General features: G+C 41.8%; 1 protein-coding gene across 1 annotated transcript in view; it reads right to left on the reverse strand.

Moving 5' to 3' along the window:
- CIT (citron rho-interacting serine/threonine kinase) overlaps window positions 1-21,139 on the reverse strand; it is a 196,497-nt gene that overhangs the window by 139,370 nt on the left and 35,988 nt on the right. The window contains exons 6-9 of the mRNA XM_025401253.1: window positions 13,369-13,511; window positions 12,085-12,178; window positions 4,483-4,686; window positions 2,173-2,326 (exon numbers count right to left, since the gene is read on the reverse strand). Coding sequence (XP_025257038.1) covers window positions 2,173-2,326; window positions 4,483-4,686; window positions 12,085-12,178; window positions 13,369-13,511 — 595 coding nt within the window. The remainder of the gene's footprint in view (window positions 1-2,172; window positions 2,327-4,482; window positions 4,687-12,084; window positions 12,179-13,368; window positions 13,512-21,139) is intronic.

A 21,139-nucleotide genomic window follows, 5' to 3' on the forward strand; every position in this document is an offset into this window, starting at 1 on the left:
CTTAGTTTGACAGTGACACTGTTATGTAAGAGTTAACATTGGGGTCTGGGCGCGGTGGCTCACGCCTGTAAATCCCAGCACTTTGGAAGGCCAATGCAGGTGGATCACCTGAGGTCAGGAGTTCAAGGCCAGCCTGACCAACACGGAGAAACCCTGTCTCTACTAAAAATAGAAAATTAGCCAGGCATGGCCGGGCGCGGTGGCTCAAGCCTGTAATCCCAGCACTTTGGGAGGCCGAGACGGGGGGATCACAAGGTCAGGAGATCGAGACCATCCTGGCTAACACGGTGAAACCCCATCTCTACAAAAATACAAAAAACTAGCCAGGCGAGGTGGCAGCGCCTGTAGTCCCAGCTACTTGGGAGGCTGAGGCAGAAGAATCACTTGAACCCGGGAGGCAGAGGTTGCAGTGAGCTGAGATCGCACCTCTGCAGTCCAGCCTGGGCAGCAAGAGCAAAACTCCGTCTCAAAAAAAAAATTTTTGTAAAGAAAATACATTTTGTGAGTCTTCAGAGTCACTACACTGGGAGCTGGGAGTCAAATACATTATGCCTAATTTATAAGTTAAACTTTATATAACACAGATATGTATGCACATCCTCCGAGTAGCTGGGACCACAGGCATGCGCCACCATGCCCAGCTACTTTTTGTATTTTCAGTAGAGACAGGGTTTCACCATGTTGGCCAGGCTGGTCTCGAGCTCCTGGCCTCAGATGATCCGCCTACCTCGGCCTCCCAAAGTGCTGGGATTACAGGCGTAAGTGACCGCGCCCGGCCCCCAGTGTTATACATAACAGTGTCACTGGGTTTCAGTCCTATCATCAGTTTCACACACCCACTGGGAGTCTTGGAACATATGCAACACAGATAGGAGGGTGGGGAACTACTATAACTTTACTCAGGTAATCACCATTCACTGACTTACTTAGGTGGAGATATATTCTTAGGCATGATCAGCAAGTTCATGAATAAAAAAAATTAAGTGCTTATTCAAGAAGATTACAGAGATAAAAAGGCAAGACAAGAAAAGATTAAGTACTTGAATAGCATCTAAAAGAAAGTCTATCAGATCTTTCCAAAAGCATAAAAGGAAGAATGCCCTGAAAATATATTACTGATTAAAAGGTCTGAACCTTAGAGATTTGGGGGGAGATGTCTATTTATTTAGAAAAATAAAGCAATGTGGCCACCCGAATAATAAAAACATTTGCCAAGAAAGATTTATGGAAATGCGACCTACTTAAATATTTCAGCAGGTTAGAGAAATCATCAAAATGGCTTACAACTGGACAATACTGAATTTTTACCATACTATGTCCTAGCTGAAGGTGCAAGCAATTATAACACATCTCCAATCAGAAGCCTGGTTTTGACACCTAGAAACAGATTCCATTTCCCAACCTCCCTCCATCACCAAAAACAAAACACATACTCAAACTGCTTTCCTACTGGCTCTAATCCATGTTGATCATTGGGTCCAGTTATTAGAAGACATTCAATCAACAACACATCCAAGAATTAAAAAGATTTTTAAAAGATCACCAACTGGTAAAAGAAAAAAAGAGCATTGTGTGGTTTCTGTTGATAATAAACCCAGTCTTCGTTTTTAATGAATTCATTCAGTGTGCACTAACTGATTATAAAAAGTGATGTATGAATGAATCTACTGTGCATATACATTATAGGTTTTACATGCTTGTGAGCAAAGACAAATATTATCGAGGGAAACAAATGAATAAACACAGGGAGGTGTTTATGGTTTTCGTTTAAACTCAGCCATTAGCAGAACAACCTGGGCATGTTGCCTAATCTGAGTCTTTTTCCTGATATGTGAATGAAATATCTATATCCACTTTTTTGGAAGAAATTGTGTCAAACCAAGTGATAACCTTCAAACTCCATTAATCTGTGCCTCTAACTTACTGAGGGATAATATTCTAAAGGCCACATAAACACGGAGTTTGATAAATGACCCAGTTCTACATAAACAATTTTAAAGCAGAATTATTACTCAAAGACGGCTATATCATTAGCCTTTACTACTCGTGTAGATAATTACAGCCTTTATTTATATAATTTACCGAAGCTTCTTTGGGCCAGAATAATCTCAGATCTCTCTTGAGTGTTTCATAATTTCAACGTCCCAAATTAAGGAAAATAGCCCTACTTACAGTTACGAATGTTATTCCAGTCGATTTTAGAGAAGAAAGGATGGCAGCAGAGACCTTCAAACTTCAGTCTCTCTTTCTGGCCACACAACAAACTTTGAATCAGATCAAGAAAGTCACTGCTCACTTTGGGGTCATCTGGAAACTTCAAAAACCGCTGTTCCAAAAAAACAAAAGAATTTCCTTAGCAGGGATTCCATTTCTCATGCCTCAAAGTGAAGAAAGTATTTCTCATATATGCAAGTTTCTTTTTTTGTTGTTGTTTTTTAGAGAAGGAAGTTTCATGCCCTCTTCCCTCTGGACCAAAGGCCTGTTCCCAAAATAAGTGGCCTGTTCACATCAATAGGCTTAGTTCCTTTGTAGGGGTTCAGCATCCTCCATGGCTTGACCCCGGCTCCCCTTCCCATCTCATCTCGCCACGCTCCCCATCTCTCTCTTTGCTGTCCAACAATGATGAGCTATTTAAAGCTCCCTGAACAAATCACGCTGTTCTCGCTGCTTTCCTTGGCTACCTTTTCTATCCTATAACTCCTTTCTGCATGTTCCCTCTGCACTCTACTTTTGCACCTACATATTGTGCTGTGATTTCAGTGTGATGAAAAATAAAGAAGGCAGAGAGGGCCTGCTTCTTCTGCTCATCCCTGTAAACCTGGTACCTAACAGTGCATGGTATGATAATGCACTCGTTATTGAATGATTGAATGAGTGAGTGAGCTAAAGGGAAGGAAATAAATTAGCTCCAAGAGTCATCTAAGGGGAAATTTTCACTCAAGAGGAGGCACAAGAATAACTAATAATGTATTTACATAAAAATATGTATCAAGCGTTCCCAAAAGATGAAAACTGGGTGAGATACAAAAACCTAGGAAATACGTTCCTTTTCCTTTTAGTTGAAACTAAAAAATACACATTTATCAGAGCCTTAAGAAATGAGCTTCATGAGCTGGGCACAGTGGCTCATGCCTGTAATCCCAATACTTTGGGAGGCCAAGGCAGGCGGATCACCTGAGGTCAAGAGTTCAAGACCAGCCTAGCCAACATGGTGAAACCCCATCTCTACTAAAAATACAAAAATTAGCCAGGCATGGTGGTGGGCACCTGTGATCCCAGCTACTCAGGAGTCTGAGGCAGGAGAATCGCTTGAACCCAGGAGGCAGGAATTGCAGTGAGCTGATATTGTGCCACTGTACTCCAGCCTGGGTAACAGAGCGAGACTCCATCTCAAAAAAATAAATAAATAAATAGGCTTAATGTAGTAGAAAGTACAGTTATTAGAAAATAGTTTTACTATATATGTATATATATACATACACAGAGTAAAACACATATCTATATATAATTGTATTTCTAATTCATTTCCTCAATTTTAATACCATATTCAATAGTTAGTACTAAGAAGGAGTATACTGAAAAATCAAGAGCATGGACTTCAGAGCCAGACTGCCTATGTTATTTTGGGCAAGTTACTTTACCTTCAGTGCTTTGGTTTTCTCATCTATAAATGAAAATAATAATACTTACCTCACAGGGTTGCTTGAAGATTAACTAACTAACTAACACTATATCTCCTCAATTCTAAGACTCACAGTTATTCACAGTTAACAGCACTGAAATCAAGATGTATTTTATAATCAATAAAAGTATCATAGACTCACTGGCAGCAGTTTTTCTTTCTTAGCAGTACATAAAATAATGGTGTAGTCTTATCATTACTGGCAGCTGAGATTCCGTGAAATACAATTAATAAAATGCTTAGAATAGCCTTTGGCACAGAGTTAAGTGCTATATAAGTATTTGCTATTATTATTTTCTAGCACTGCTGAAACCCTCATTCACACAATTTTTAAGTAACATCTAACATTCTATAAACATTAATTCACACGATACCTATATTCACACACACAATTTTTAAACAACATTCTATAAACATTCACTCACACAATTTTTTTTTTTTTTTTTTTTTTTTGTGGAGTCTCACTCTGTTGCCCAGGCTGGAGTGCAGTGGTGCGATCCTGGCTCACTACAAGCTCTGCCTCCCGGGTTCACACCATTCTCCTGCCTCAGCCTCCCGAGTAGCTGGGACTACAGGCACCCGCCACCATGCCCGGCTAATTTTTTGTATTTTTTTTTAGTAGAGACAGGGTTTCACCCTGTTAGCCATGATGGTCTCCATCTCCTGACATTGTGATCCACCCGCCTCGGCCTCCCAAAGTGCTGGGATTACAGGTGTGAGCCACCGCGCCCAGCCTCATTTGCACAATTTTTAAATAGCGTCTCTCAATATGACCTCGAAATCTTCTAAGGACTCTTTACCTGGAAATTCATGATGTTATTGAAGGTTCTGGCAGAGGTTCCCTCTGCGAAGGGGGATCTCCCATAAATCATCTCATAGGCAATCACGCCCACTGACCACCAGTCACATTCCAGGCCGTAGGTGCCTTTTCCGTCCGCATTCATCACAGTCAGCACTTCAGGAGCCATGTAATCCGGGGTCCCAATTGGGAGTCTGGCATTCACCTAGAATCCCATCAATAAAACGAATACAGCAAACTTTCAATTATCCTCAAGTAGACTGCCAACAGCCACATTTCAGACACAAGCTGATTTGCCACTGATTACTATTCTCCCAGGCACTGAAACCTGCTGTCAAGTGGCACACTGTCAGGAAATGCAAATGCTTTACTAATTTTAAAAAAAAAAAAAGCACAAAGCATATAATGCAATCCAAGGGCAAAAGGGCAAGAGTTGTGGATGATACACATACACCCTTTGGTGATACGAATGAGAGTTGGATATGTACCGGGAATGGAAGATGTCTTTTCTAATACAAGTTTTTGATATAATAGAACTTCTCTTATGATAACAGCAAAATGATAATAAACTCAAAAAATGAATCTAAAAGATCAACCTAACCGTTACTAGAAAACTGGTGGTTGGCCAGGTGCAGTGGCCCATGCCTGTAATCCCAGCACTTTGGGAGGCCAAGGTGGGTGGATCATTTGAGGCCAGGAGGTCGAGACCAACATGGCCAACATGGTGAAGCTCCATCTCTACTAAAAATACAAAAATTAGCCAGGCGTGGTGGTGCAAACCTGTGGTTCCCAGCTACTCGGGAGGCTAAGGCACAAGAATCGCTTGAACCCAGGAGGCGGAGGTTGCAGTGAGCCAAGATTGAGCCATTGCACTCCAGCCTGGGTGACAACGAGACTGTTAAAGAAAAGAAAACAAAACAAAACAAAACTGGTGGCTAACTGGCAATATAATATTACAAATCTCAAGTTCAAAAATTTGGAAAACTGCCTTTGGAATTAATGTTCCTACTTCAACCCACCCACAGGGCAAGACATGATAATTAACTTCCACCCAGGGCCCAAAGTTAATGAGTTCCTTCTCCTCATCCCTAACGCTTGTTCCTATGATTCCCTCCCCCACTGTTCAGAACCCAGGGGCTTATAATTCAATGACACCCAAGCACTTGACCTTGGCAAAGAAAGGTTAGGACAATACAGGAGGGCATTTTATAAAGCGAAATATAATCCATTTAAAGGACCGACCTTTTTTTCTGAGACTTTGTCCTTCTGACTTTTTTAGTGTTTAAATGTCCTTTGTTTCTTGATATGCTGTTGATGAAAGTAGTAGATTTTCTTCCCCTCATACCCACCCCTGTCTACGCAGCTTAGTAAGCTGGCAACCCCTTTGGTCTTCAAAATTATTTTGACGTTTTACTGAGCCATGAAATTTGAAGTCTAGAGATTCTTTCTCTAACTTTTCTCCCCATCAAAACAGAGAGGCCCTGATTTTAGTTATATAGTATGTTGACCAGCTGTCCTATAACTCTCTATCATAATGGGCTTCTCTCAGGTCAGCAGTATATATGGTGCAAAAGAACTCTTTCCTCATTAAACGATAGTAAGTGCCCCTGAGTGAGCCAAGAGATTTTGTGGGTAAGGCCACATACCTCGAAGGCTGGGCTTTACACCAAGAAAGTAAATTTGCTTTGCTTTAACCGGGTGTGGAAAGGAAAGTGAATGTTTAGTGAGGACATGATGAGGTCTCCTCTCCCCAGGGCTGATTCTGGATGAAGCTCTTCCAGCCTGTAACTTGAATCTCGTCCATTCCTCAACCATGAGACTTTCTCATTATATGAAACAGACCTATTCTTCCCTCTCCTCTCTTTTCACCCCTTCCCTCGGGCCCACATTCTGATATAGGTTTTACCAAGCCCTAAACTCAGACAGCAGTGTGATACGACCATTCCTGACATGGATTGTCCACTGCTTTGGGCAATAAAACTTCCACTATAAATGCCCCTTCAAGAAAGTCAGATGGTCACACCATCCAAGAAACCTACAAGCAGGTTTGGCTTGATGAACAGAAGGGGAGACAAAGGGGAAAATATTTGGTCTAAGACAAAACCACAGGGTGACTTAAGCTTGAAGAACTGAAAATAGGTTAAGTCAAGGAGAAGCCTTAATATGTTGGGAAATCTGGGCTGATATTGTTTTTTTAATATGTATGTAAATGCTAAAGAGCTCAGCACAGGATTAGGATTAAACTAAAGGATTTTGGTTAAAATGCACTGACAATAAGCAATAGTTTTTGGGTTTTTTTGTTGTTTTTTTTTTGAAATGGAGTCTCTCTCTGTCGCCAGGCTGGAGTGCAATGGCGTGATCTCAGCTCACTGCAACCTCCGCCTCCCAGGTTCAAGCAATTCTCTTGCCTCAGCCTCTCAAGTAGCTGGGACTACAGGTGCGTGCCACCATACCCAGATAATTTTTGTATTTTTAGTAGAGATGGGGTTTCACCATGTTTGACCAGGATGGTCTCGATCTCTTGACCTCGTGATCCAGCCATCTCGGCCTCCCAAAGTGCTGGGACTACAGATGTGAGCCATGGAGCCTGGCCGCAATAGATACTTTTTAAATAACAAAACAAGAGAAGGAAAACTATAACATCTTGATTTGACTAGGTAATGAAAATGCTACTATATTGTTGATTAAATACTTATCCTTTATGTCTAATGACCTTGCAGGACCTAACTACACAATTGTCCAATACATACCATTTGCATTTATTGGATTTTGTTTTATTGCCACAGGCTGTTCAGGAATATTCAGTTCTCCTTATTTGCAGCTCACAGGGCACAGTCACTTGTTCACAACCAAAGAATTGCAAAAACAGAATTGACTGGGGCACGTTTCTCAGGATGACCCAGCCAAACAGTATGAATTGCCAATGCCTCATTTTCAAACTAACGATGAGACTTATCAAAGAAAGATAATTCCCCAACGAATTTTTGCCCCCTAACAGATACATGATTATACACATTTATGCACAATCATTTTCTAATTTTCTACATTTTATTAATTTGTACTAGAAAGCTATAAAGGGAAAAATACCCACTGGCTTACTCTTTAAGTGCATAATAGTGATTAGCAAAGGCATTACTCTTTGTTAATTAACAAATCTCTAAGTGTGCAATAGTAATTAACAAAGGCTTGTAATGACAGTTAATGACTGCTAAGTTCCCATTAGTCACTGACCCCCAAGCACATTAAACCTGTTCAACATGTAATCTCACATGTCCTGATTATGATTTTGCAATATGCTTTCACTCTCCTCTGGTAGCAATTCAGCCAGTTAATCTGAGTGAGATGTTAAAAGTGAACCTATAGTAGGGGCCCAGCCTGCCTGCAGGAGGACACTATCTGATAGGGCCCAGGTACTACTTAACTTAGTTAATTTTTTTTTAGACAGAGTGTTGCTCTGTCACCCAGGCTGAAGTGCAAGTGCAATCTCAGCATACTGCAACCTCCACCCCCCGGATTCAAGTAATTGTCCTGACTCAGCCTGTTGAATAGCTGGGACTACAGGCACGCACACCCAGCTAATTTTTGTATTTTTTTTTTTTAGTAGAGACAGGGTTTCACCACATTGGCCAGGCTGGTCTTAAACTCCTGACCTCAGGTGATCCGCTCGCCTCAGCCTCCCAAAGCGCTGGGATTACAGGCATGAGCCACCGTGCCTGGCCAACTTAGTTAATTTTTACTGTATTGACAGGGAAGAAAATAAACAAGTTCAGAAGACTATATGAGAATGACTAGGGAACAGAAGAGTCTGCCATATTTTGGGAGAAAGGGGGAGAAGGAGAAGAAAGGAAGGAAGGAAGGAAAGCGGGGGAGAACTGAAAGAGGGAGAGAGGGAAGGAGAAAGAAAAGAGTGAACTTAGCAGATTCTTTTACTAACAAAAAGCAGATGAGGATGAAAGAAAACCAGTGTCTTTCTCCTCCTAACTCCTTTCCATAAAATGCTTCATTCAACATGGTGAAACCCCATCTCTACTAAAAATACAAAAATTAGCCGGGCATGGTGGCAGGCACCTGTAATCCCAGCTACCTGGGGAGCTGAGGCAGGAGCATCGCTTGAACCCAGGAGGCGGAGGTTGCAGTGAGCCAAGATCGCCCACTGCACTCCAGCCTGGGGGACAGAGCAAGACTCTGTCTCGAAAAAGAAAAAGAAAAAAAAAAAAAGAAATGCTTAAACATAAAACTATTTAAACCTAGCTTTACCCATCAAGCTGCCTAGGGCATAAGTGTATACCTGCAGAAGCAGGGGGAAAAGGAGTTCTCACTACGTTGTTCCTCTTATGGAAAATAAAGCTTTTGACTCCCACATAAATCTAAAAAGGGCTATCTCTTCTGGGGTTGCAACTACTAAATGGGGTTATCACTTACCATGCTATATAATGTGGTTTATCTACAATCTCCTTACGACCATTTTCATGATAGCCAAATGAGATAGATTGGAACTCAGCTGTTCACCATTCTTTGAGATTCTAATAAAGAGAAGTGGGTGACCTAAGTCACACAGCAGGTCCTACAGTCACTAGGCCCTGTGTTTACTAACAGAAAATACTCCAAAGCAACGTTCTGAATGAGAAGCTTGAAATAAGACAATGGAGCCGGGCGCGGTGGCTCAAGCCTGTAATCCCAGCACTTTGGGAGGCCAAGGCGGGCGGATCACGAGGTCAGGAGATCGAGACCATCCTGGCTAACATGGTGAAACCCCGTCTCTACTAAAAATACAAAAAACTAGCCGGGCGTGGTGGCGGGCGCCTGTAGTCCCAGCTACTCGGAGGCTGAGGCAGGAGAATGGCCTGAACCTGGGAGGCGGAGCTTGCAGTGAGCCGAGATCGCGCCACTGCACTCCAGCCTGGGCGACACAGCGCGAGACTCCGTCTCAAAAAAAAAAAAAAAAAAAAGAAATAAGACAATGGATAATGGAAAACCGAACAGATCTAAGATTCACAGGTATCCAAAATACAAAGATAATATGTGGGGGTAATAGGCAAGGGACTGATTGATTTGGGGTAAGTAATATATGATAGTTTCAGTAAATGTGGATTATATTTTATACGGTATACTATGAGTACAGATAACATTTAGAACCTACTTTAGGCCTACAGACATTTCATTCAAAGGAAATATGTTTAACCCAATACCACTATTAAAAATATCCCCCCAAAAATCATAATTTTATATCCACACTTGACTTGATCTAGTGTGCAGATTATTGCTCTTCTATAACAAAAGGGACTTTGTACTTAATGCAAAAAATTCCTTTTTATCTGCTTGTCACGTTCCAACCCTAAAAGCACAAGGGAAAAAAGAGAGGCAATATTCTCAAGTGTGTGGTATTGAGTGTCATATCTCCTTGACCAAAATAATCAGAGATTGAGCCTTTGTTGCAAATAAACCCGGGAGGCTCCTCACCTGGAGTGAAGGTTGTTACAATTATAACTGAAAAGGGCGGTTTGAAGCACTGAAAAATAGAAACTGGGAACCCTGTCTCTCCATCAAAAGCTCTGAAGAGAATGACCTCAGATACAGAGATAGGGTCTTATTCTTAATTCCTCTTTATTTACCAAGCAGTAACTTTGGATCTTGATTAGTTTTCTGAGCAGGTTTTCTTACTGCAAACGCATATTCCTGTCTAATTAATTAGCTTTCTGATGCTTCTCAACCTACTGCAGGCATGATCAACTAAGGGTTCTCAAATCCCACTTCCCCCAATCATCCCATCCCAGGCACATCTGGCAATGTCTAGAGACATTTTTGGTTATCTCAACTGGAGGGGAGAGTGCTAATGGCATCTAGGAGGAAGGGGTCAGGGATGCAGCTAAATATCTTATACAGGGCAGGCCCCACAACAAAAAATTATTCAGATCAAAATGTCAGTAGTGCTGAGGTTACATCGTCAATGTACCTATGCTTCAATTTATTTCTAAATTCATGATTTTTTTTAATTTCACGAATGCAGCATATAAATTTGTTTTAAGACAGGGTCTTGGTTCTGTCACCCACGCTGGAATGCAGTGGTGCAAACATGGCTCGTTGCAGCCTCAACCTCGTGGGCTCCAGTGATCCTCCTGTCTTGGCCTCCCATGTGGCTGGGGCCACAAGCATGTACCACCACGTCTGGCTAATTTTTTTATTTTTTTTAGAGACTAGGTCTCATTTCGTTGCCCAGGCTGTTCTCAAACTCAAGTAATCCTCCCGCCTCGACCTCCCAATGTGCTAGGATTACAGGTGTGAGGCACTCTACCGGCCCATATAAATTTTTTAATCCTAAGTGATAAAACTTTGCATTATTTTAACTTTTTTTCTGTGCTTTATTCCACTAAGATTAATACCTAAGTTTTCATGCCTGTTTCTAAATTGTACATAATTTTTAAAACATAAAATGCTTTGTAGTTATAGCAATATAATCTAATTTTTAATGTAATGATCAAGTGAACAGATTACAAGAAAATAACCTGAAATAAAGAATAGTGCTGAGGTTGAGAAACTCTGACACTGGACAACATGGGGAACTTATTTTTCCAAGGGCCTGAACACCAAGAAAATTCTCTCAGGTAGGTCTCAGGTCTGCAGAACACACAGGCCACATGCTAGAGAGCAAAAAGTTCACGCAACTCCAAGCCTTTTCTTAACATCAGCCTAACAATACCCACCTTTCTGAAAGCAGTTTAAGAAAAAAAGAAAATTTTACATATTGTCCTTTATATAAAGGATTTAACTCTCAGACTTGAGGGGCGTTTTGAAGAGCAGCTTCTCTAACCTCTTAAATTGTGCATTTTAACTAGCATCAGTTTTTTGTAGAGAAAGTATAAAAGATCAAGTTCCCAAGGATTTGTCTAGGTCACCAAGTGGTTCAGTTGTAAAATCAGTCTTAAAACCTAAGTCGATTTTCTCTTAGACATATCCTTTTTTGCAGAGTTGACTTCAAAATTCATATTTTAGTACATACCAACTTTATTAGACGATTTTTAAACTCTAATCTTTTTTTACTTTGTCATCTTTTTCCTAAAGTATTCTCGCTCTTGATCTCAGTAGCTACCCTCCTGCCGTCCTACTTAGCATGTGGAATAGAGTGCAATTTCTACCAAAGATCCAAGACTTAAAAATGACATTTTGAGCACTTGGTTCTTAACACTTAAGGATATTTGGTTCAAATGCTCCAGTGATTAATTTCAATTTTGCTGCATAGGAAATAGAGGATTTGACATACAGGAGTTTCCGTTTCATCGAAATATTTTAAAGTAAAAAAGATAACATAACAGAAGACAGTCTGTAACAGGCAAGGAAAATGAAGGGAGAAACAAAATAAGCTTTTTCCTTTATTTCTAACCAAACTATAAGAATGCTCCTAAAAATGTCCTGTAGGGTATTAACAGGCACTATAAATGAAAAGGTGCCACCATCTGGGAAATAGTTCTGTGTCCCCTCCCGACCCCCATACACTGCCAAAGGTGAACGTTGTTCACCATTTTATCCCAACACTTCCCAAACTTAGGAGGACCAAGAATACTTTTTAGTATTAACTCTATTAAGCTATCTTATTCCATTTTGTTACCATCTTGTTTGAATTCATTTTTGCAGCAGATCCAAAATCCACCAGCTTGATGTGTCCTGTGCGGTCAATGAGAATGTTCTCGGGCTTGATGTCTCTGTAAGAAAATCAGGACCATGAATTGCCTCCTCCATCCCAATCAGCAAGCAACTGCTAAACTAGAATTTCAATTGAGCCAAAAATCTTTGTTTATGTATTCTGCTATATAGACCTCCTCTATTGATGGATATAAACGATTAGCATACATTTTGCGAAACAAAGTTAACCAAAAGGCAAGGAGAGAGAGAGGGAGGGAGGGAGGGAGGGGGAGAGGAAGAATAGGAGGGAAAGAAAAGAGAAATGAAACACATATTATTCAATGGATTATTTCTCCTAGAGACACACATTTTACATTAGGAAAACTAAGGCCAAAAGGAGCTATGAAATTTTCCCAAGGTTATGTAGCTAGCCAATGGAAAAGCTGAGACTCTATCTCAGATTTTGTGATTCCTGGCCTAACAATCGTTGTATTCCCACAACATTCTCAGATGTACACAAAACAACAGATGAGTGAAGACATGAAGAACTACTTATCAACTGAAGATTCTGTAAACCAGGTGCAGTGGCTCATGCCTCTAATCCCAGCACTTTGGGAGGCCGAGGTGGGAGGATCACGAGGTCAGGTGATTGAGACCATCCTGACCAACATGGTGAAACGCTGTCTCTACTAAAAATACAAAAATTAGCTGGGTGTGGCGGCACGTGCCTGTAATCCCAGCTACTTGGGAGGCTGACACAGAAGAATCACTTGAACCCAGGAGGCAGAGGTTGCAGTGAGCCGAGATGGCACCATTGCACTCCAGCCTGGTAAGAGAGTTAGACTCCATCTCAAAAAAAAAAAAAAAAATCTTTGTAAATTCTAACATGCAGAGTTACAGAAGTATAGCTCCATGGTCTTACACTACTGTGTGGTATGACATTTCCTTCTGCAAACCAAATTCAGTTCTTCTATCATATAATCCAAATAACCCATGCAAGAGTTCCCAGTCTTACTTAGCTACATTACCAGATCTTACTAGCAAACCTGAGCACATTACAATTCTAGATCTATTGCACTGCTGGATGGGCAAGCTGAAATGTCCTCCCTTTTGGAAAGTCTGCTTTCAGCCAGTTATTGGTAGACTGGCTAAAAATTGGATGGAGTGTTATCTTGATCCTGAAATCATTCATCCACTCATTTCCATGCAGGAACTCTTATGCAACACAGAAAAATCCTCAGCATAAAAATGCTACCAGAGTCTCACTTACCGATGCACATATCCCATCTGATGAACACTGTGAACAGCCAAAATCAGTTCAGCTAGGTAAAACTGAATCAGGTTTTCATCTAACTGGTCCTCATATCTATTCAAAAGTGACAGCAAGTCCCCTCCAGGCTGATATTCCATGACCTGTATAGAATGCCAAAGTTATTAATTATTCACACACCCAAAAATAGGGAATGCCTCAATTAGATCCTCAAATATCACCTGACATGTTACAATAACAAGGTCTCCACAAAACAAAGAAGATGTGTAAGGCACACTGTAAGTCACATAGGATGAAGTCCCTGCCCTAAGAAAATTACATCTGTTACTCAGGGGAATCAATATAATGAAAGACTAGTCCCAGACACCATGCACAGTGTTTGCAAGGCAAGCTTGAAAAGTTGAATTAAATCCACCCACTTCCCCACCCACAAGTTGACACCCCAGACATTCCCTAGGATTAGGTACAGTGTAGACAGATATTCCTAGAGGGCAACCACTCTCTTATATCCTTTCTGTATTCCCCTCAGCACCCAGCAGAATTCAGAAGGCTTGCAATAAATGTGATACAATCTTTTCCTTTTATAGTCAGTGTGGAAGGCAACTGACAGCCTCTATTCAAAATTTAAATGTGAAAATATCCCCTTTGACCTAGTAATTCCACTTCTAACAATTTACTTTACAGGTACTTACAATAGTTTGCAGATAAATAGAAAGATAAATAGATTCTTTGCAGTATTGTTTGTAACAGGAGAAAAAGCCATGGAAATCATTCAGCTATCCATCAAAGACAGGCTAAAATATGACATATGTAAACAATGGGATAAGACGAAGATATTAAAAACAAATGGATTCCATTTATTCATACTGCCATGGAAAATTGTCCATGACAATATAAAGTGAAATCCTGTAAAGAATAAAGTACAACCCCTTTTTTGTAATAAATAAGGAATTATTACATGTGTTTGTACATACACAGGAAAAAAATCTTGAAGAAGAATATTAAGCCTCAAGTAAAATGTTTGATTAGCAAAAAGAAACTCCTCTACCCCAAGGAACTGAAATCCTTTCTCCTTTTGATGATAAACAGTTGTGATATTCCTGAGTCCCCAGGTGGCTATAAGGCCAGTTAGCCTGGGTGGCTTCAGCCTCCTGCTGGTGACTTCACCTCTCTGCCTTTCAGTTTCATCCTCTCCAAAACAGGGAAAAGACTAATCCCCTTGCAGCACTGTGTGAGGATTAAGTAAGACAAGGTCCTCTGAGGGCCTGGCACAGTGCCTGGCACCAACATGAAGTCTTCACCTACCATTCAATTCCCATCCTTCCCCACTACTTTACTGTATGATCCTTTCTGCTCTGTCCAGCAAAAAGAACCCGTTGAGACAATCGCCGTAGCCATGTTAACCCTTATTGAGTTCTCCTGTCCTTCGCCCTGATTTCCCATTTTATTAGCCATGCTATAAATGTCTTGGAAGTTGTCTCATATGCTTTCTGGGAAAAGGCAAGATCTGAATATACTTCTTAAAAAAACACTAAATCTCACAAACTACTGCATTCCAAAAGCCAACTCGGGGATGTGAATTCTCACCATCATCCTCCAAACTCCTGCTTGCTTTTAGTCCAGAATTAGAAGAAAGCTCTAGACAAGTCAGAAGTAGAGCATCTGCACAGAGCCCCAAAGGCCTCAGGCTGGTCTAGTAAAATCTCCAGCAAGTGTGCCCAGCACCAAGGCAACCCCAAACCAGAGACCCCTGGAGAAGCCAGTGACTCGCGCATCCTCCCCAAGGGCTCCTTATAACCTGGGAGTCTACTCCATTCACATAGTTTCTGACAACAGCAGACATTAAGCCAGACACCGGACAATTGCATTTGAAGAGTAAGGTTCCATTTGCACAACAATTGCTGAAAAAATTTTGATTTATGGACTGGGCACAGTGGCTCATGCCTGTAATCCCAGCACTTTGGGAGGCCGAGGCAGGCAGATTACGAGGTCAAGAGATCGAGACCACCCTGGCCAACATGGTGAAACCTCATCTTTACTAAAAATACAAAAATTAGCTGGGCATGGTGGTGCATGCCTGTAGTCCCAGCTACTCGGGAGGCTGAGGCAAGAGAGTCGCTTGAACCTGGGAGGCGGAGGTTGCAGTGAGCTGAGATCACACCACTGCACTCCAGCCTGGCGACAGAGCGAGACTCCATCTCAAAAAAAAAAAAAAAAAAAAAAAAATATATATATATATATATATATATATATGATTTATGAACAAGAAGAACACTTAGAAGGGGCAGCACCTCACATACGCACTTTCTTTCCCCCAAGTTCCTAGCAGACATTAGTTACTCACCCCAGTCCTCGAGGAGCCCACGGGAGCCACCTGGCTGCCTTTAGCTCACCCACTCATCCCAACCTGGTTCTCCACAGGCCCTGGGTATGTGGGTGAATGCTAATTTATATGTCTGTTTTAAATATATATTGCCATTAAAAAGGTCTTAAATATCCAAAAAAAGAAAAAGGAAAGAAATTCACAGATAATAACAGAAGTACTTATACTTTTAGTACTGAAATGTCTTAAAATAACAACAATGCATATTTATGACGACACACCACAGTTATAAATTTCCTATGGCTGTATTAAAGATGTGAAAAAAACAGTATGGCTTGTGAGTTTAAGGCTGAGAAAGTCATATGCATAGCAGAGCAGCCACCGGCAACTCTTAAGAACTGACAAACTGAACACAACTTAGTATCTGGCAGCTACTCCTGACATTCTATTTGCAGTGACCAGTAAAATAGTTCAGAAAACAAGAGCCAGCTCGTAAAGAGGCAGAAAGACATGTATTCTTTGCTTCTATTCAGAAGATCCAACTTCCTGACTGAAAATCCCCTCCCAAATCAGATCAGTCTAAGAGTGGAACAACTTTCCATTTCTTCAAAACCAGGGTTGATTGAGAAAACAAGCAACAAAAATTACCACAGCTGCTACACAGCATGCATCACAACATGAGGCCAAAACAGACACACTCAATGACAAACCTCTAAATAGACCGGGTCTTTATCAAAGATGCTAATCAAACTTGACCCACCATTCCAGGTTACCACACCAAAAATTCCAACAGTGCACCATTAGAAGAATGTAGTTCAGACATTTACTGAGTCAATGTGGCTATCCCAAGATGTTACCCATATCCCAAAACTATACTACTGGGTATAGCTGCTCATTCTAGTATGAATGGAGCCCACGGGGAAGATGGCTTGTGTGTGGCCAACCAAGGCTTATTCAATCATCATGCTGTTAGAGCTTAAAGATACAATACAGACCCAGGACTTCAGTGCTTTCAGAAAATACATTTGGATTGTTAAAATGGTACCAAGAGGTTCCAAAAGCATCATCTAAAGTAACAAACTAGGCGTCTTCAATTCTTCTTACCAGGTGACTTGCTGTGAACCAAAGACCAGGGTCAGCAGAAAATGATGAAGAAGTTAAGGACAAAGTCGCCACCCAGGTTGTGACCGAGAGTCCATTCACAGCATCTGGTTTTGTCCAAAAATGTAACTCTGTCCCTGACTTTTACTATTCAGAGATGCTCAGTAAGGCACTGATCCTCAAAACCAGGATAGCCTTGACTTCTACCCCAAGACAACTATAGGTCCTCTAGGTTAGAACTTCCCAAGCCTGATTGTCCATCAGAATCACCAGGAGAAGTGTTTCTTAAAAATAAGACAAGCCAGGCATGATGGCTCATGCCTATCCTAGCCCTTTGGGAGACTGAGGCAGTAGAATCACTTGAGGTCAGGAGTTTTGAGACCAGGCTGGGCAATAAAGCGAGACCCCACCTCTAATAAAAACAAAAAAATTAAAAGAAAATAAGATAGACTCATCTAAATCAATATTTGAGTGCCTATCATGTGCCAGCCACTATTCTAGATACTAGGGAAACAGCAGTGAATAAAACAGAAAAAATCTCCACCTCCATACAGCTGACGTTCTGGTATAATGAAAAAGAGTTCTGTTTTTTCTTTTTTTTTCTTTTTTTTTTTCTTTTTTTGAGATTAAGTCTCGCTCTGTTGCCCAGGCTGGAGTGCAGTGCTACGATCTCGGCTCACTGCAACCTCTGCCTCTCGGGTTCAAGCAATTCTCCTGCCTCAGCCTCCAGAGTAGGACTACAGGCACGCGCCACCATGCCCGGCTAATTTTTGTATTTTTAGTAGAGATGGGATTTCATCATGTTGGCCAGGCTGGACTCGAACTCCTGACCTCAAGTGATCCACCCACCTCGGTCTCCCAATGTGCTGGGATTACAGGTGTGAGCCACTGTGCCCGGCAAAAATTTTAAAATGATAATAATGAGCAGTATAGTAAGGTAAAGCGTATCTCTTTCCCATCCCAACTACTTAGGGAGCTTAAAGGATTCCAGGGAATAACCCCAGACTTCATGGATCACACTCCATGGATGGGAATCTACAGTTTTAAGGAGCTACTGGGGTGATTCAGATGCAGCCAGCCCAGCACCGTGTGACCCACTGCTGAGGAGGCTGTGGAACAAATATGGCTCCCTTCTCCAAGTGAATTAAAAGTTTCTATAGCAGCAATGCCCTTGATGAAACATGGCTTTCATATAGCCATCACCTCTGCTGCTTGTATTTTTTTCAGTGACTACCTGGAGCCTTTCTGCATATCAAGACAAGATCACTGACAACAAAGAGCTGGAAAATAACCAGTCCATCAGCACTGAAGCCAGTGATCTTCCCTCCTTGCAAGGACTGGAGATGTCTCCTGCACACACAATGAGCAGCTGCAGGTCACCCAAATGATGATCACCAAGGCATAGTAATCAGAGGCTGCGGGCACAGGAGGAGGAAAGAGTCCTAGAGTGAAACAGCCCAAAACAATGTGGCAACCCCGCTGATGGCAGAGAAAGCACAGCAGCTGACAGACGAGCCTAGCTTGGAGCTATAATGGACTTGCTCTTTTAAAGCAAAGACTTTCAGGCCAACAGAGACAGACCCTTCTGATGGCAGCAGCTGCAGATGCTAATTAAAGGGCAAATCTCACATGTGTTCAGTTTGGAAGTAGCGGCTGCTTCTCTGTTGGTGTTTGCATCCATACCCCAGTACTAGGAAGGCAATTTCCATCCATTGTGTTGCATTTGAAACAAAGGACAAATGTGTGTGTGCACGTGTGCACACACACATATGCAATGCACCCACGTGCATGCTTGCATATGTGGGGATGGGGTGAATATTGAACAGTTCTTTAGTACTCTATTCCAATTCACATAGGGCATTAGAGGCATGCTGTGCTAGCCACCTCTTAGAAATGTCTCCTTGAAATGCTTGCACGCTCAGCACAACTGAAAGTGCCATGAAAATGTAATGGTGCCAGCGGCATCATTATCCGCTCTGCCCAGTGTTCCTGATCTTTGGCATGAGGGAGGAGAGAAGGGGTCCTTAAAGCAGAGTGGCCTCTGAGCAGAGGGGCCCCGATATTATTATTCTTTAGAATAAAAACTGTTATTTTCTTCTTGGTCAAAGTCATCAAGAGAAAAAGAGAGAAGGCCCTTTATCTTAGAAAACATGAAACCCAGCCTGATTCATCCATCTATGAAAAAAATCCTCATTGAGTACTGGATCATCCAAAGTCTTGCCAAGAAACAGACAGGACATGCAAACCAGGGAATTGAGGACATTCATTAGGGAAGGGGCTATTTACAAAGGTTCGGGTTAGGAGAAGAAAAATAAATTCAGGGTGATGAAGCACCCCAGGGCTAGCAACAGAAGGGGACCAGATACCATGCCTGGGCCTGAAAGAGCAAGTACAGGGATTTTGGATGTGTACGCTATTACTGAAGGGACAAAAGGAAGAAGCTATAACCAGAAACTAACTATAGCTACAGTTATAGGACAATGGTTCTCAGAATGAGGTCCGCACACCAGCAGCAGCATTACTTGGAAACTAGCTAGAAATGCAAAGTCTTGGCCAAGTGTGGTGGTTCATGCCTGGAATGCCGGCATTTTGGGAGGCTGAAGCAGGAGGATCGCTTCAGCCCAGGAATTCAAGACCAGCCTGAGCAACACAGGGAGACCCCCATCTCTACAAAAAATGAAAAAGGTAGCCGGGCATGGTAGTGTATGCCTGTAGTCCCAGTTACTCAGGAGGGTGAGGTAGGAGGACGGCCTGAGCCCAGGAGTTTGAGGCTACAGTGAGCTATGATTGTGCCACTGCATTCCAGCTTAGATGACACAATAAGACTCTGTCTCGAAAATAGAAGAAGAAATGCAAATTTCTGGGCCCCACCCCAGACCTACTGAATCAGAAACTCTGGGGATAAGGCCAAGCAAGCTGGGACGACATAATTAAATTGTGGCTCCTAAAATGGTAAAAGTGTAAATGCACTTTTACATGCCTCAAAACACCAGAATAAAAAAAAATCTAAAAAATTTTTAAAAAACTATTTGAAAGGCACAGAAAACTCAAAGAACCTCCCAAAGGCAACAATACACTCAGCAATTGAAGTCAATAAGAGGAATTAATATCTCATTTCACCAATAAGAAAATTGAAGCCGAAAAGGCCAGTGACTCTGGAGAGACCAAACAAGGAATGGTAATAAAACAAGAACCAATATTCTAAGTCACAGCCTCATTCTGATGGGCAGCTGGCTTCCAAACCCTGGCTTCAGAAGCAGCAGCATGTGAACAGGCCTGGTGAGTTTTGAGACATGCCTGAAAAATCAGATAATCTTAGCCGAGAGATCAAAACAGCACATGTCTCACTGTCAAAACTATCATAAGCTGCCACATTTCACTAAAGTAAACAATGAAGTTGTGTTCATTAACTCCCTCCAGATTCCCAATGACAGCATAGGCTGCTATTCATGAAAGCCTAGAAACAGCCCACTTTCAAATTGTTCCTACATAGGAAACAAATACTGCCCATAAAATTGCACAGGTGTGGGTTGAAAGCAAGATAAGAAATATAAAGAACTCATCCCAAGCAGGGCATCCTAGTAGCAGTGGTTTCAGATCCAGAAGTATAATGCCTTGAGTAAGAATATGGAAGGTGAAACCACAGGCTTGGCTTCAAAACTCAGCTGTACCTTGTATCACCTATAAAAGCAGCTGTTTATTTTGCTTTTTTTTTTTTTTTTTTGAGATGAAGTCTCACTCTGTCGCCCAGGCTGGAGTGCAGTGGCACCATCTTGGCTCACTACAACCTCTGCCTTCCAGGTTCAAGCAATTCTCCTGTCTCAACCTCTGGAGTAGCTCAGATTACAGGTGCCAGCCACCATGCCCGGCTAATTTCTGTATTTTTAGTAGAGACAGCGTTTCACCATGTTGGCCAGGCTGGTCTCGAACTCCTGATCTCAAGTGATCCACTCGCCTCAGCCTCCCAAAGGGCTGAAATTACATGTGTGAGCCACCGTGCCCAGACAAAAGCAGCTGTTTTAGCTCTGTGACAGACTATTAATTGTGTCCCCCAATCCATCCTTCCCTTATTCCACAGTAATAAGAATTTTAGCTTGACAGAGGTCACACAGCCGACAGTAAATTCCCAGTCTCCTTAGCAGTTAGATGCGCAGTCACATGACTACGTTCTGGCCAAGAAAATGTGAGAGGAAATGATGTGTCCAACTTCCACATCAATCTATGGAGAAAGAATTTGCTTACTCTGAATTTCTGTTCTTTTTTCCTACCAGCCAGCTGGAACAGAGACATGAAATGGCCCAACTTCAGCCGTGTAAAAGAAGACAACATCCTAAGGAATGGGGGAGT

Source organism: Theropithecus gelada, chromosome 11, assembly GCF_003255815.1.
Source record: "Theropithecus gelada isolate Dixy chromosome 11, Tgel_1.0, whole genome shotgun sequence".
NCBI classification, from domain to species: Eukaryota; Metazoa; Chordata; class Mammalia; order Primates; family Cercopithecidae; genus Theropithecus; species Theropithecus gelada.